This window comes from Arvicola amphibius, chromosome 2 (assembly GCF_903992535.2).
Source record: "Arvicola amphibius chromosome 2, mArvAmp1.2, whole genome shotgun sequence".
Taxonomy (NCBI): domain Eukaryota; kingdom Metazoa; phylum Chordata; class Mammalia; order Rodentia; family Cricetidae; genus Arvicola; species Arvicola amphibius.
The window spans coordinates 67,065,679-67,080,642 of NC_052048.2; the positions used below are offsets into that span (position 1 = coordinate 67,065,679).

The 14,964-nt window shown below is 37.8% G+C and overlaps 1 protein-coding gene across 1 annotated transcript in view; it reads right to left on the reverse strand.

The window, feature by feature from the left end:
* Positions 1-354: 354 nt before the first annotated feature.
* Lrrtm4 (leucine rich repeat transmembrane neuronal 4) overlaps positions 355-14,964 on the reverse strand; it is a 785,026-nt gene continuing 770,416 nt past the window's right edge. Inside the window, exon 3 of the mRNA XM_038319310.2 lies at positions 355-576. Within this exon, the coding sequence (XP_038175238.2) occupies positions 355-576 (222 nt within the window). The remainder of the gene's footprint in view (positions 577-14,964) is intronic.

Sequence of the window (14,964 nt, forward strand, 5' to 3'; positions counted from 1 at the left end):
TGTAGAAAAATCAAATATACAAACAAACCTATAGATAGCTAGGATGAAATCTATTTTTATAAGAACTTAGCACTCTTGACTATTTACATCCGGGAGTACTTTTTTTTTTTTTATATTTTAAAGCAAAGAAAATTCTGTGTTCTCCCGGCGTGGTGGTAGGTTTGCCAGCTGCCCAACCTCATAAGCAGTTTTGTTTTGTTTTGTTTCGTTTCGTTTTGCTTTTCTCATTATGCCCTAAATTTCTGTACAGGAGCAAAGAACTCTTGAGGTTGGAGAATGCTGGACATCTCATCTCTTTTGCGATGAAGGCCTCCCTTCTCCTATGAGCTCTTTATTAAGGAGTTGGCTTTGCTGTTAGTTTGTTATTCTCTCCAGATAAATGGCAGGTGCAGCCGACCTGGCTATGGTGGCGATGAAGCTGTGGTCTCTCCCAAGCTCCAGGCTGGGGCTGTCATCTTGATCTATCGACACAGCTTCATAGGCCTTGTTGATGTGGAGAGGCTGGTGGGCCTGGCAGTACCCAATCACTGGTTGGTCATAGCTGTAATACGGCAAGGGCTTCACGTGGTGGGCTATCTGTATGAGAGAAGCAGAGAAAGTGATTGGTTAGTGATCAATGTTAAAAAGAAAAATCAACACTCCCCTGGCTCTATTTTTGTTTCCCATAGTGATTCAAGTTCCGTTGCTTGAAAACAGCAATTTTACAAATAGTGGTTGCTATTTTGGTTAATACAATTTACTTTTCAGGTAAATTATATATAAAGTATTTTCAATGCTTTAGTTTTGATTCCACTCTCATTTGGCATATTAAAATAAAAAAGTTAGGAATAGCCTAAATACCTATGAACATGGATGGCATACATCATACCATGGAGGGCATCTGTATCCTATCAGAAGCTCTCCACAGCCTATATTTGAATGCACATGCTACAAAAACAGGGAGGATCTGTTACAGTGTAACACCATAGGTCAAGTCCAAGAGGGGAAAGAGTGTATGAGCCATGGTTAGTTTATTTTGTTCTCCCTGTTCTTGTGTTGTCCCTTGGCCTTTAACATTATTTTTTCCAGTTCTATTGGTTCTATCCTAGGTGTCTGGGATAAAGAGTCTCTGGGTCTTGACCATCTAGATAGTGTCAGGGTTAGGTTCCTTCTTGTGGCATGGGCCTCAAATTGTATCAGTCATTGGTTGGTCATTCCCAGATCTTCTGTTCCATGTAGTCCCAGCACATATTTTAGTCAGGGCAAATTGTAAGTCAAAGATTTTGTGGCTGGGTTGGTGTTCCAGTCCAACCAATGGAAGTCTGGCCTGGTTGCAGAAGATGGTTGGTTCAGAATCTGTGTCTCCCAATATTAGGAGTCTTCTTAGGGTCACCCTACTAGATTCCAAGGATTTTCCATTGCAATGAGTTTCTACCTTACTGATGAGATGCCGACCAATTCTAGTTGTTTCTCCCAGTTTTCTCTCCCTCTATCTCTCTTACCTTACATAATCGCTCCTGTCACCATCCACATCCAGCCCAGTTCACCCAAGGAACCTATCTAATCTTCCCAGGGAGATCCATGTGCTCCATGCCCTGCCCCCCCAACTGTCCTCATTACTTAACTTCTCTGGATATGTGGATTGTAGCATGATTTTCCTTTACTTTATAGCTATTATCCACTTATATGTAAGTATATGCCATGTTTATCTTTCTGGGTCTCGATAACCTCACTCTAGATAATTTTTTCTAGTTCCATCCAATTGCCTGCAAATTTCATAATGTTATTTATTTATTTATTTATTTATTTATTTATTTATTTATTTATCAACATCTGAGTAATAAATAAAGCACAACGTCTTTGAAATTCTTATGTTGAGGGACATCTATGTTGTTTCCAGTTTGGGCTAGTATGAACAAAGCTGCTATGTGTAGGAGGAGGCCATTTGTTTTCTTCCCGGCTGCTTAGCCCCAAAATGATCACATAGAAACTGTGCTAATTAAATCACTTTTGGCCCAATAGCTCTAGCTTCTTATTGGCTAACTCTTACATCTGTATCTTAATTTAATCCATCTCCATTAATCTGTGCATCACCACCAGGTCATGGCCTACCAGCAAAGTTTTAGCATGTCTGTCTCCAGTGGTGGCTCCATGGCTTCACTTGACTCTGCCTCCTTTCTCCCAGATTTTAGTTTAGTTTTTCCGCCTATCTCTGTTTCACTAATAGCTCTGCTATAGGCCCAAAGCAGTTCCTTTATTTATCAATGCTAATTACAGTATACAAAGGGAAATCCCACAATAGCTGTGAACCTAAGTTGAACAAATATTCTTGTGGTAGGGTACCATGTCCTTTGGTTATATGCCAAGGAATGCTATAGGTGGGTCTTAAGATAGATCAATTTTCAGTTTTCTGAGAATCCACCATATATTGATTTCCAAAGTGGCTGTAAAAGTTTGCCCCCCAACCAGTAATGGAGGAGTGTCCTCTTGCTACACAACCTTTCCAGCAAGAAATGTCACTTGTGTTTTTGCTCTTAGCTATTCTGACAGGTGTAAGATAGAATCTCAGTGTCATTTTGATTTGTATTTCCAAGCTGCCTAAGGATGTAGAGCATTTTTAAAAACTGTTTCTTCTCCATTTGAGAGTTCTCTGTAGAGAATTCTCTGTTTAAATCTGTACACCATTTTAAATTAGGGTTATTTGGTTTATTTGTGTCTAATTTTTGATTGCTTTATATATTCTGGATATTAGCCCTCTGCCAGATGTGCAGTTGGTGAAAATGGGTTTTCCCATTCCATAGGCTTCCATTTTGTGGGTTGTAGATTCAATTCCATTGATCAACCTGTCTGTTTTTAATGCCAATACCATGTGACTTTTATAATTATATCTGTAGTAGAGCTCAAAATCAGAAATAGTGATACTTCTGGAAGTTCTTTTGTTTTGTAGAATTATGTTAGTTTTCCTATTTCTTGTTGTTTTTCTATTGTTTGTTTGTTTTGGTTTTTGTTTTTCTATAGCAAGTTGAATATTGTTCTTTCAAGGTCTATAAAGAATTGTGTGGGAATTTCGATGGTGATTGTGCTGAATCTATAAATCACTTTTGGTAATATGGCCATTTTTACAATGGTAATCTTACAGATCCATGAACATGGGAGATATTTCCATCTTCTGATATCGCCTTCCATTTATTTCTTCAATGACTTGTTAAGGTTTTTATTATGGAATTGACAGAACAGCTAGAAGCATCTAGAACTGTCCAGAGCAGAGACAGAGGAAAATAAGTAGACAGAACAAAGTCAGTAGAGTATACATGGTCAGGGTTAGAGAATCAAAAAAGCAAGGGAAAATAGTGGAGAGAGCAAGAGTTAACACGGTAAGAGAACAGGATAAGAAATGAGAGTAAGTAGGGGAGAATAAGAGAATAGCCAGAGAGGGAGAGTGGGAAGGAGGGAGAGAAGTGGGAGAAAGAGGAGGAGGAAGGAGAGAGAATAGTAGTGATAGTGGTAACTTTGTCATTATAAAAAGAACAGATGTATATGTAGGAGGAGGGAAGCCCGTGGAAGCGAGAAGGGCCGTGGAAGCGAGAAGGGCTAAGATCTTAGAAGATGTTAGTACAGACTTTGAAATGTATAACAGGTAGCTGTGATACTGAGGTAGCCTGGAGGTCATCACAGGCTTGATATGCAGTCACAGGTATACATCAATGGAACCATATATCCCTTCTGCCAGAGATAAGGAACTCACTTTGACAGATGGAAATCAGTTTTACAAGTTCCTGAGTAATGCTGGCTTTTTGTGTAGCAATCAATAATTATCCTGTAGTATAGGTTGAGTTGTTCCTAAACTCAATTTTTGGTGAATCAGTAGGCCTGCCCTTTTAAAGCAGAAAGTACTCTTTAAATCTGGCATTGAAGCATTTTGTTGATTATAAGGGACAGTGCAGTGTCTTCTGTAACTGTTTCTCAGCTGAAATTAGTATGTCATTATCAGGATTCCAGAAGGCTGAAATGATGGTCAAATGCTGCAGAACATGGAAGCATGTCATACAATGGCAGAAGACATTGTTAGAAGCATTTGGTTTACTGACTCACCCTGAAGAGATAGGGAGTGATCACACTGGTTGCACTGGTTTACATTGACTTTTAGCCAATCCAGGTATTATTGGTTCTGCAGGACCACTGAGGATGGTGAAGCCCAGGCCATTTTGGAGCAGTATGCAGAGCTACTGGATAGTGTCTGTAAGTTGAGTGGAAATCTGGGACAGATATAGACTAGGGACAGAAGGTATAGTTTAAGGAGCTTAGTGGAAAATCTATCTCGGGTGTATGCATGAAATTCCAGGTCTGTAGGTTTTGGATTTTGGAAACAAATGCATGTGAGAAGCATAGTCAAAAAACCAAAGTGGCCACTTTATTGCAAACTGTCAAGGGTGTCTCCTGGAAAAACAGTGAGATGCAAGATGGAGAAAAGTCTGAAGGATTATAAGAACAGGTATCTTGGACGAGGAGAGTTTATGAAGAAGAAGGGAGTTTTGAAATATTTAAGAACTACTTCTGAGTAGGGGTAAAGGAAACCTGAAGGTTAGTATGGATTTTGATATTATGACAGGTGCCTCAGATATATATCAATTGGAAAGCCTTATGTCCCTTCTGCCAGAGCTAAGGGAAGTGCTTCTTTTAGAAGATGAAGATCACTTTCCCAAGTTTCTGAGGAATGCTGGTTTTTATTAATTGCAAGAAATCCTCTTATAGTCCAGATTGAGCTGAAACTTGACTCAATTTTGAATGAGTTAGTATGCTGGATATTTTTTGTGGGGTAATGGGTGGGGTATTCTTTGGAAATGACAAGCTGTGCCTGTGATAACATATTATTCAACACTTTCTTTATGAAAGATCATAAACATATAAATCATGAAAGCAGAATTGATGACATCAGGACCAGTGAGATATGGATGCGGAGAATGGGGAAAATAGGTGATGAACTGCACATACATACCTAGATATGGGAAAATGAAATAAACAAAATGCAACTTTAAAAGTTAGGAACAAATGAAGTGTGGTATAAGTATAAAGATGTTACAGTGAAACCGATTTCTTTGTATGCTAAATAAAATATTAATTTAAAAATAAAAGACAAAAAATAGGCTTCAATCTTGTTAATTGTTTTTTTTTTCTTACTACAGAGTTGCTGTACAGCAATGTTGGAGTGAAGCTGTTAAGATAGAGGATGTTCTAAAAAAAGATGAAACATTCCAACTTTCAGGGAAGCTGATCAAATTCTCAAGGAACCCTACCTCCCCAAATCACACATAAGTAGTAAGAACTTCTGAGAGATACTCCCATAAGTCAAGCTACCTTGCAGACTCTTCAACAGTGTAGCTGCCTAAAAGAGCCAGAGAACTACACTCTTGTATATCTTGCATATCCAGTCCCATTTTTATTTATCAATTCAGATATCTTTCTATAAACCAGCAAACTGTCTAGACATGAACTGTTTGTTGTTATTTCTGTTTTGGAAAACCCTGTGGGATTTTTGAATTGTGTCCAGTGATAGATTGGTGTCTCAGGTCAACACAGCTCTGACAAAACAGAGAAATGGAAGCAGACATTTTGTTCAGGGAGTTGAGCAGGGAAAATATTTTTGGGAAATACATTCCTAAAAATATGATGATCCATTCTTCTTTATGTTATTAATATGTGGAGGACAACTCGAAAACACAATTAAAAAATCACCAGGTAGTTATCAAGCAGAGAAATTTTCACTGGGCACAGAATATGTGTTCTGTACATCTCTTTCTCTTTTACCATTTTTAGATCAAATTCAATAGACTTTTGTGTTTCACAATGTAGATGTGAAGGTCAAAGTACAATTTTCAGGAATTTGTTTTTTGTCTTCTACCATAGCAGCCCCCACAGATCTAATCCAGTAAAAACTTCCTTTTTGATTTAAACAGAAAAGGGAGGTGCTATGGGATTCCCCGTTGTATGCTTTGAATACCATTGGTTAATAAAGGACTGCTTTGAGCCTATAGCAGAAAGAGCTAGGCAGGAAAAACTAAAGTGAATGCTGGGGGAAAGGAGGCAAAGTCAGAGAGAAGCCATGGAGCCGCCCCCAGAGACAGAAAAGTTGAAACTAGCCAGTAAGCCACAGCCACATGGCTATACACAGATTATTAGAAATGGGTTAAATTAGCATCTAAGAGTTAGCCAATAAGAAGTTAGAGCTAATGGGCCAAGCATTGTTTCTAATAATATAGTTCCTGTGTGGTTATTTTGGTTCTGGCCTGCCGGGACAAACAAGTGGCCTCCTCCAATATAGGTCCTCAGGGTTGACAGCTAGTGCCTCTTCCTGCTGAGCCATCTTGCCATTCCTTGTTCCACATTTTCACTTGAAGGAATAACAAAGGTTTCTCTTTCCAGATTATACAGATTGGTGTAAAACATCGAAGTCCACATGAAGCATTGGTTGTGGCTCTGTAGATACCTTCTACTGTTGTGGTTTTTCCCTTAGTTATTGTAAAAAAAAGACACTGTAACCCAATGGCATGTAGTAGGCTCATCTGTGAGAGGAAGTTAGGGACTCACGAGCCCTCTGTTCAAATAAGTTCATCTAAAGTTGAAACCCAGCAGCTCATATGTCAACATTGTTGGTTTTTCCATGATTATTTAAAACTCTTATGTTTAAAACATTATGTAAAAGAGCAATTTCATAGCTAAAAACTTAGGATATGCACTTCACTTTGACTAAAATATCAAGGGAGCCTTATTAACCACAGACTTCTAAATGTATATGCCATATCATCTCTGAACTCAAGAAATTTATTTTGCTTTTACAATTGGACTATTTTTTTACTCTAGTAAGCAGGGGCCCTTGGTATTTTCTCTCTTGTACCTGAAGCAAACTCTTACAGGATAGAAACCATTGTAACATTCTTTTCTTCCAAACTGACCAATGGCAAAATAAATAAATAATCAAGAGTTGAATAAATTGGCCAGCTTTGAAAGGATAACTGCATCATTTGCTCATTTACTTTTTAGTCTATTCTGCGGGGCACAATGTAATCAATTGAAATTGTGGTTCTGCAGCACCTAAGAGAAGGAGGCCTTGTGCTTTATAGTAATAATGTACAGTACATTAACCACTTGGGTCCCTGTGTGGATTGTTGTTTCCAGTAGTCAAAACAAAGTGTTCTTAACTTCCCCTTATATCGTTTTGGTATTTTTGTAAATGTGTTCTTAGTACTTTAAAAAAGGGTCCCCATGCTCCATCCATTCTCTCCTGGGCTCCACTTTGTAGCTCAGCAGAACAACACTATTTAAAGATGTCCTTATTAGCATGCCTGGCTACTCATTGGATGCAGCGAAAACTGTCCTTTATTTAAAGACAATTACATGGTGCACAGAATAACAAGAATCTGGGTAATATGTCATCCTCCCCAGAAGTTCTGACTTCCATGGGGTATATGTGCATTTGAACATAAGTCATACATACATTTCCATAGAGGTGTGTTTTATAACTACATCTAAATTAGGTTACAGAGGAGAGAATCATTCCTGTTACTAATTATAAATCATTTTGATTCTACTGATTGCTGGCTATGACTCTGAAAATGGAGTGGTCTAGGCATCTCATTGGCCTCAGGTAATAAGAAATAGGAAATTGACTGAGAACACTTATTCCAGCTGTTTTAAGCTCAGCATCGCCTGTTTACTTTTCTGGAAGCATATTCTTCCCTTTTTGTTTTGGTCTTTCTTTTCACCATTCATGGTTTCCATTCAGAGAAATGCAGGGCTCACAAGGGTGTATGAACAGTTCCTAACCAAGGCTCTCAGTTCTAGCATGTGCATCAAGAAGTTCTCAATGGTTCCTGAATCTTCTGGTTTTCCAAACAAAACAAAACAAACAAAAAAAAAAAAACATAATTTACTTTTACTTCTACCTAGATAAAGATTTTCTTTCAACACAGCAGAAAGGTATAAAAACAAATAAATAATAACACCAAAACTCCAATGAAACATTTCCCTGAATTATGAGGCCTGCTGTATTAGTATTTCAAAGACGGACCTTAGGGGAATGGCATATTTTATATTTTTAAAGGAAAGACTGAACTACAGAGGGATGTAAAGAACTTCACATCTGCTTATTGACTGACTCCATAATTTCGTGCCTTCACTAATTATATCTAAAAAGGGAAATGAATGTGTCTATGCAGTAAGTATGAGAGAAATGTGAAATGGATCTTTGAAAAATTTGATCGAAGACTTTAGAAATAATAACATGGAAATCCAATATCGTTTCCTCCTGTTCTCAAAGGTTCAAACACTAGTTATAACTAGCTGAAGTGTCTGATTGTTCTAAAATTACTGTGGTCTATCATTAGTCTTATTTATTAACTTTTCATGGCCATTGTTCAGATTTCAGTATGAGTTCTTTCCACTGAAGTAATAAAAAGTTGATTTTCAATTTCCTGAATGACATTTGGATTCTAATTTTCAGAATTAAAGGGTTGTGTCTGGCTATTCAGACCATTTAAAAAGTATCATCATATAAATCCAGAGGAAGAATTCAATAGAGTTGAATTGCTTAATGAAGATGGACACTTCATTTATTGGAAGTGAAATTGATTTAAAATGAATGGCAATCGCCAAGTGAATGTATAACTTTGAGTTTAATTTTTTACTATGTTAGTATGTGATGAGAATCAAACATGTACATTAAGATATGTTTTGGAATTGGTTTATATTTCAGAAATGCTAATTAAAAGCCAACCAAACCTTATTCCATTTAAGTTAGTTGGGTAAATGGGAAACTTAGTTGCCCCTTCAGCATATGGGAGGCAGAGATGGGTGTTGTTAGAGGCCTTCTCCTCCCACCCCAGATGGAAAAAATCCCCCAAAGCTCATGACTAAGTGACAGCATGGGACCCTGTCTTAAACATGGTGGGCACTGAAGACCGACACTGAGGTTGTCCTCTAAATTTCATGCTTGTGCGATGTGCAGACAGTCACACAACAAGATTATACACCTGCCCTCCACACACAATTTTAAGATGTACCTTATAGCAGAAAAAAAAGCTCAAGAATTCAGGAATTCATGAGAAATTCAAAGCATTAAAACAATGGCAAGATTTACTAATAAGTGAAACCAGAAACATGAAAGAAGAGCTCTCAATTCATAAGAATAAAATAAGTTTGCCATCTCAAACAATGCCTCATAGAAATTTTACGCTTTCCCCATTTTGTTTTTAAAGTTAAATTAATAATAAATATGGCATAGTCATCTATTCAGTCAGATCGTCAATTACATTTCATGGCATTTGTTTTAGAAAGTCCCTAAATAAAACAAAGAAAATAATGGTGAAAAAGACATCTGCCCTGCTTTTATATATTTGCCGGACTAAAAGATGCATACAAATGCCATCATGTAAGAACCACCATTTGTAAAATCAGCAAGATGGTACATTGAGTAAAGGCATTTGATGCAAAGCTTGACATGCTGGCGAATATTCTGGACTCACATAGGTGGAAGGGGAGAATCAGTTCCTGCAAGCTGTCATCTGACTTTCACACATATTCTATGTTACTCATGTACACACAAACACACACACACACACACATTCACTCGCATACATGCACACTAAATAAATGTTTGGTTTAAAATAAAAATAACCAAAACCCACCATTCTTTACTCAGTGAAGGCTGACTTTCAATATTGACTATTTTGTCAATTTGTAACTCAAGATCTGACATATATTGTAAAGATTTATCTTTTCTTCCTCCTATGTTCTTATTCAAGAATTAGAATGTATTTGGTCTGGGTACTCACTTTTGGCCACATTTTCATTTTCAAGTGTTTTGTGTGAAGTTAGAACAGAATGTACTCTTGTAGTTTTTGTGTTCTCCTACTGGAATGCGCTACTTTCCAAGGTATCCAGCTAATGAGGAGCCACTAGAATTTAAAGTTAGGCTTGACTCCATTAACTGGGAAGTGTATTGCATTAGTAACACTCTCAGACTTCACAAAGGCTTTGGAGTAATAGGCTGAATTGATTAACTGGCATTAATTTTTAGATGCTTCTCTTCCAAAGATTTGGTCTCTGCTTTAGGAAGAGTAATGTGTCCCTACTGGGTATTGTAATCAAATACACCTTTTTGGTATATTTGACTTTGTTAACAAAGTATGAGAGTAACAAATAGGAGTGGTGTTGCTTTAAGACAGGAATATTTCTTCTGTGAAAAAATGTAGTATTTATATGAAATACAAAGATATATAGAAGATGTTTGCCCTCAAACAGGAGACTGTCTGTGATCACTATGTGAGTCCCATTCCCTCCTTGCAGAAATTCAGACAATACAGATATAATCAAGCAGAAGTGATATTTATCAGAACATCCAATGGATCCACTTTAAGGTGTTTTTCCCTGAGTTAGAGCAATAGCTCAGTCATACAACACTTGCCTCAGAGGCATGTGGGCATGAGTTTAGTTCTACAAGCTGGGCATGGTGGCCCACAATTGTAATCTGAGAACAGGGAAGGCAGAGACAAGAGGATCCCCATGGACACTCTAGCCCAAATTCAAGGCTCATGAGGACCATTTCCCAAACACAAAGGTGGATAGCTCTTGAGAAAGGACACCTAAAGATAACCTTTGGCCATCACGTGCACTCACACACTAGCACAAATGTGTGTGTTTGTGCACACAGGAATGTACACACTCACACTGACACATGTACATACACACACTTGCATACCCAGAGAGAGTGAGTGAGATAGGAAAGGAGAGAGAGAGGGAGGAGGGAAGGAGGGAGGGAGGGAGGGAGGGAGGGAGAGAGAGAGAGAGAGAGAGAGAGAGAGAGAGAGAGAGAGAGAGAGAGAGGTTGACTCTAAAGTATACAGAAAAGGCAGCAGTGAATATATGGTTATAGAGGTGAAGTTAACATTGGTGCCATTCCTCAATCAAGTTCTCCTTGTGTTTTCTTCAGTGAATGATGGTTTGCTCTAGTGTCCATATGTACTTTTGTGGCATTCTATTTGGATTCATGTTAAATATTTTATACTACCCTATACTTGTTTATGCAAGAATATGCCTTTTGGCTAACTAGAAGGTAGCATTTGCTCTTTGAACATAGAGTAAATGAGTCTCTTGTGCCTCCTCTCTAACTATGCAGTGGCTATTCAGTAAAGAGAGAAATTACTTTACAAGTGTAAAGTTGAAACAGAATTCTCACATAAGGAAGGTGCTTGAATTTCTCCCAGGCATATGACTTTGTAAAACAGAATTTTGTACCCCAGGGTAGAACTTCAGAACCAACTAACAGATGCAGGAGGAAAGCCCCAGAAGGTTTTAGAGATATTGACAGAATGAAATGACTGCTTTGATTCTCAAACCATTTAAAGGAACTTCTAGGAGCCTGGCTCTTTCTAATAGAGAGAAATTTGAGATACAGGTTTAATTATGGAAATAGAATACACCCATTTAGAAAATGCAATTATAAGTTTTATTAAGATTGACTATATTTTAGAACAGCAAAGTTGAATGGCACATAAATAATGTTGGTTGTTATTCTTTAATTGAAATACGTATGGGTCTAAGATAATGGCTGGATCTCTGCCATAAAATGTATACTATTAAGGTACAATTATATAAAAGTGAATTTGCTATCATAATTCACTTATTTATGTGTTCATTCTTTCATTCCCATGACAAATACTTACTACAGGATTGCCAAACTCTATCATAAGTCAGTGATTGTTTAGTTTTTCAGCTTACACAGAATCTATTGTTAACTATTGACCTCTATTTTGACAGTATGAAAGTAAACATAGGCAAAATGTGGATGAATGTTTTTAATATAACTTTACTTAGTGTCATATTTTTTTCTGAGAAGAAAGCCTCAATGGAGAGATAGTCATCAGATGAGACTGGCCTATGTGCACATCTGTGGGGCATTGTTTTGCTAATTAATTGATGTAGAAATGCCCAGTCCACTGTGAATGGCATCATACACTGGGATAGTGGTCCTGGGTGGTATAAGAAAGCTAATTAAGCATGAATCCAAGTGAAATAAGAGAGTCAGCAAGCAATAGTTCACCATTGTTTCTACTTCAAGTTCCTGCTTATGCTCCTCTCCTGACTTGCTTCTGTGACAGACTGTGACCTGGAAGAGTAAGATAATCTTTTCATGCCTTATTCTGCTCTGTTAGTGTCTTATTAGAGAGGAAGGAAACTAGAATACTTACAGATATGAAATTCTGAGTTTCGTTTAAGATTCATGGGTTACAAACTAATACAATCATTAACAAATTAAATATCATTTAGCGTGCTTGGCCATTTTTCTATAATCTGGTATATAATGGTACTCTGGGTCTATAAAGAAGAATAAAGTGAAGATGTTTTATTTGAAAAGATTAGTAATGGCTGAATGAGTAGTATGAGCCTGGTCCTGCTTGTCATTGAGGTTGAATACTCTGAGTCAGGAGAGCAAAGAGCAAAAGAGTTCCCAGCATGTGGTCACTGTGGTTTTCCAAGTGAAAACCCAGGTCTTGCCCAGAATAAAGCTTTCAGTGGCTCCAGAATAAAAAGCTAGACTCACACAACCTTGGTACTTGGAATTCAGACAGGAAACATCAAGTGAGATCTCTGAAGTCACCCCCGGGGTCATATTGGATCAAGCTTGCTATAGGAGGATCAAGGCAGACTGTCTTTTGAGTGAAGACCATATGGGGATGCTCTTAAGGCAAGAGTGAGTTCCTGAGCTCTGGTAGCTTCCAACAGAAGGGAGAGAACTGTGGTGATTATGTGAAAGAGTCCACTGTGTTCAGAGGTCATTGAATCATAAACAGGTGGCCCACCTCTGCTTCCTCTTGTGCCGAAGTTAACAATATGCCTTCACCACCCCCATTTCTCAATCTCAATCAGTACTCTCCTATAGCCAGGTCTTGGTATTCATAGTTCTCATTTTACGAATGCATGCTGTCTTTTTCTGCTATGTTTTCATTTTCTTTCTTCCCAACCCCAATGGGTTTATGCTAATCTTTCGATCCCCTGTTCAAATGTCATGTTTCTGGGGAGGTTTTCACTAACTACCTTATCTAAAATACCATTCCATTCAGATTTACATATATAAGCTATCCCCTCTTTCAACTCTTTGTTTGTTTTCTGCATAGCTTTTATCAAAATGTTAAATAGTCCGAGTTAAATCTTGTGAACTAAGACTTGTTATGACTTACTATTTTCTATCTCACCAACTTGACGGCTATTCATTTGTTCCTTTTCATTTTCTTACTGATGGTACTGCAATACTTTAAGATATCATCACTTTGAATATGTGCATATTTGGTCTGAAGTTAGGACTAATTCAGTTGGGCAAATTTAATAGCTATCAGTATACACATGTTTTCTAAATAGCTACTTGTAGGTGATTTTATGTTACCTTGGTAGTGAATTGCCCATAAATGCTCAGTCAGCTGGAGAACTCCTTTAGCTAAACGTTTTTGCCACCTATTCCTTTTATTTTTAAAAGTAGTTTAATTTGCTTGGAAGGCTGTAAGAGCCCACTCTTCACTGTTGGGAAGAAAGGATACTTCTGTGTACTTAAAAGCCAATAAAAAATTCCACTTTTGAAAAATACTCAAACCTCTTAATTATTTCTATCAAGTGATAAATTTAAAAGAGAAACAAAAGAATGAGCCACCCAAAGTGTTACCAAGTAAGCAAGGAGGAGAGGTGAAAACATATTGAGGACTGTTCAAGACAGTTCTTGGCACTGGAACTATTTAAAGTCAACTCAACACAGTGTACGGCATTACCCATCTGTTGTGGTTAACCCTAGGAAGAAATGATATGTGTGTGTTTGTGTGTGTGTGTGTGTGTGTGTGTAAGCAGTTTAGAGAATCCTTCCATTTCTCTCATCCTCTATACCACCCAGAGCTCCAGCTGTCACTGTCAAGATCACAGGTTTCTTTCCTGATCTCACACCACTGAACTTCAGTATAAACCACCACACTCGTATCCTTACAGAACTCAGAGCATCAGCATGGCAGACTTCTCTGGCTCTTGTTTTCTTGAATGAAACTATATTAAGCAACAAGATGTTCTTATGTTCTCCACAGAAGCTGAATCAATCCACAATCATGGTTTTCATTCATTTTTCCTTGGCCAACTCCCCAAATATCACTTTTTGTAAGCATTTCTATACAATCTACGATATTGCTAGAATATTTTGTTTCTTTCTTTGCCACATTTCTCCTCTCCCCACCAACACCTCATGAAGCCTTAAACTCTAGAATCACTACTAAGCACCTGTCTTAGTTTCTCTTCTGCTGCGCTGATAAAATACTCTGACAGCAGCATCTTAAGAGAGAAAATGTTTACTCTGCACCACTATCTCTTATGTCACAAAAGTCAAAGAAACAGGAACTCGCAAGCAGCTGGTAGTATCACAGCCAACCACAGAGCAGAGACCAGCGAATGCTTGCTGCATAGCCAAGGAATGGTGCCACCAAAACTGGGAGCTATCTAACTCAAATAATAGAATCAACATAATGCCCACAGGCATGCCCAGAGACCCTTTTCCCAAATTATTACACCGGGTATGAATTTGACAATAAATATTAACTATCGCATTGCCAGCAATCACTAATACATGCAGCTTCCTCCTAGTGCGTCATGGATTGTGTTTATCAGTGTGAGGAATTTATGGCATCTATTTTCATGTTCCAGTTCTACATGATTTTCCTTCCTGACTTGTGGAGACTGATCGCCAGGAGTGCACTTATCCTAGGGCTCCTACTTTCTCACTGCTCTCAAGAGACTGAATCAGAAGCTCTTGTTACAAATTAGATTTTCACACAAATGTACCAGTCTTTCAGCAGAAAGCCTCACTGGGTAGCACTAGGAAAGCTCATCGCTTCAAAACTCAATGAAGTAACTATTATTTTACTCTTTTACTGAATTGTGGTTTATTGGTTTATTATGAAAACT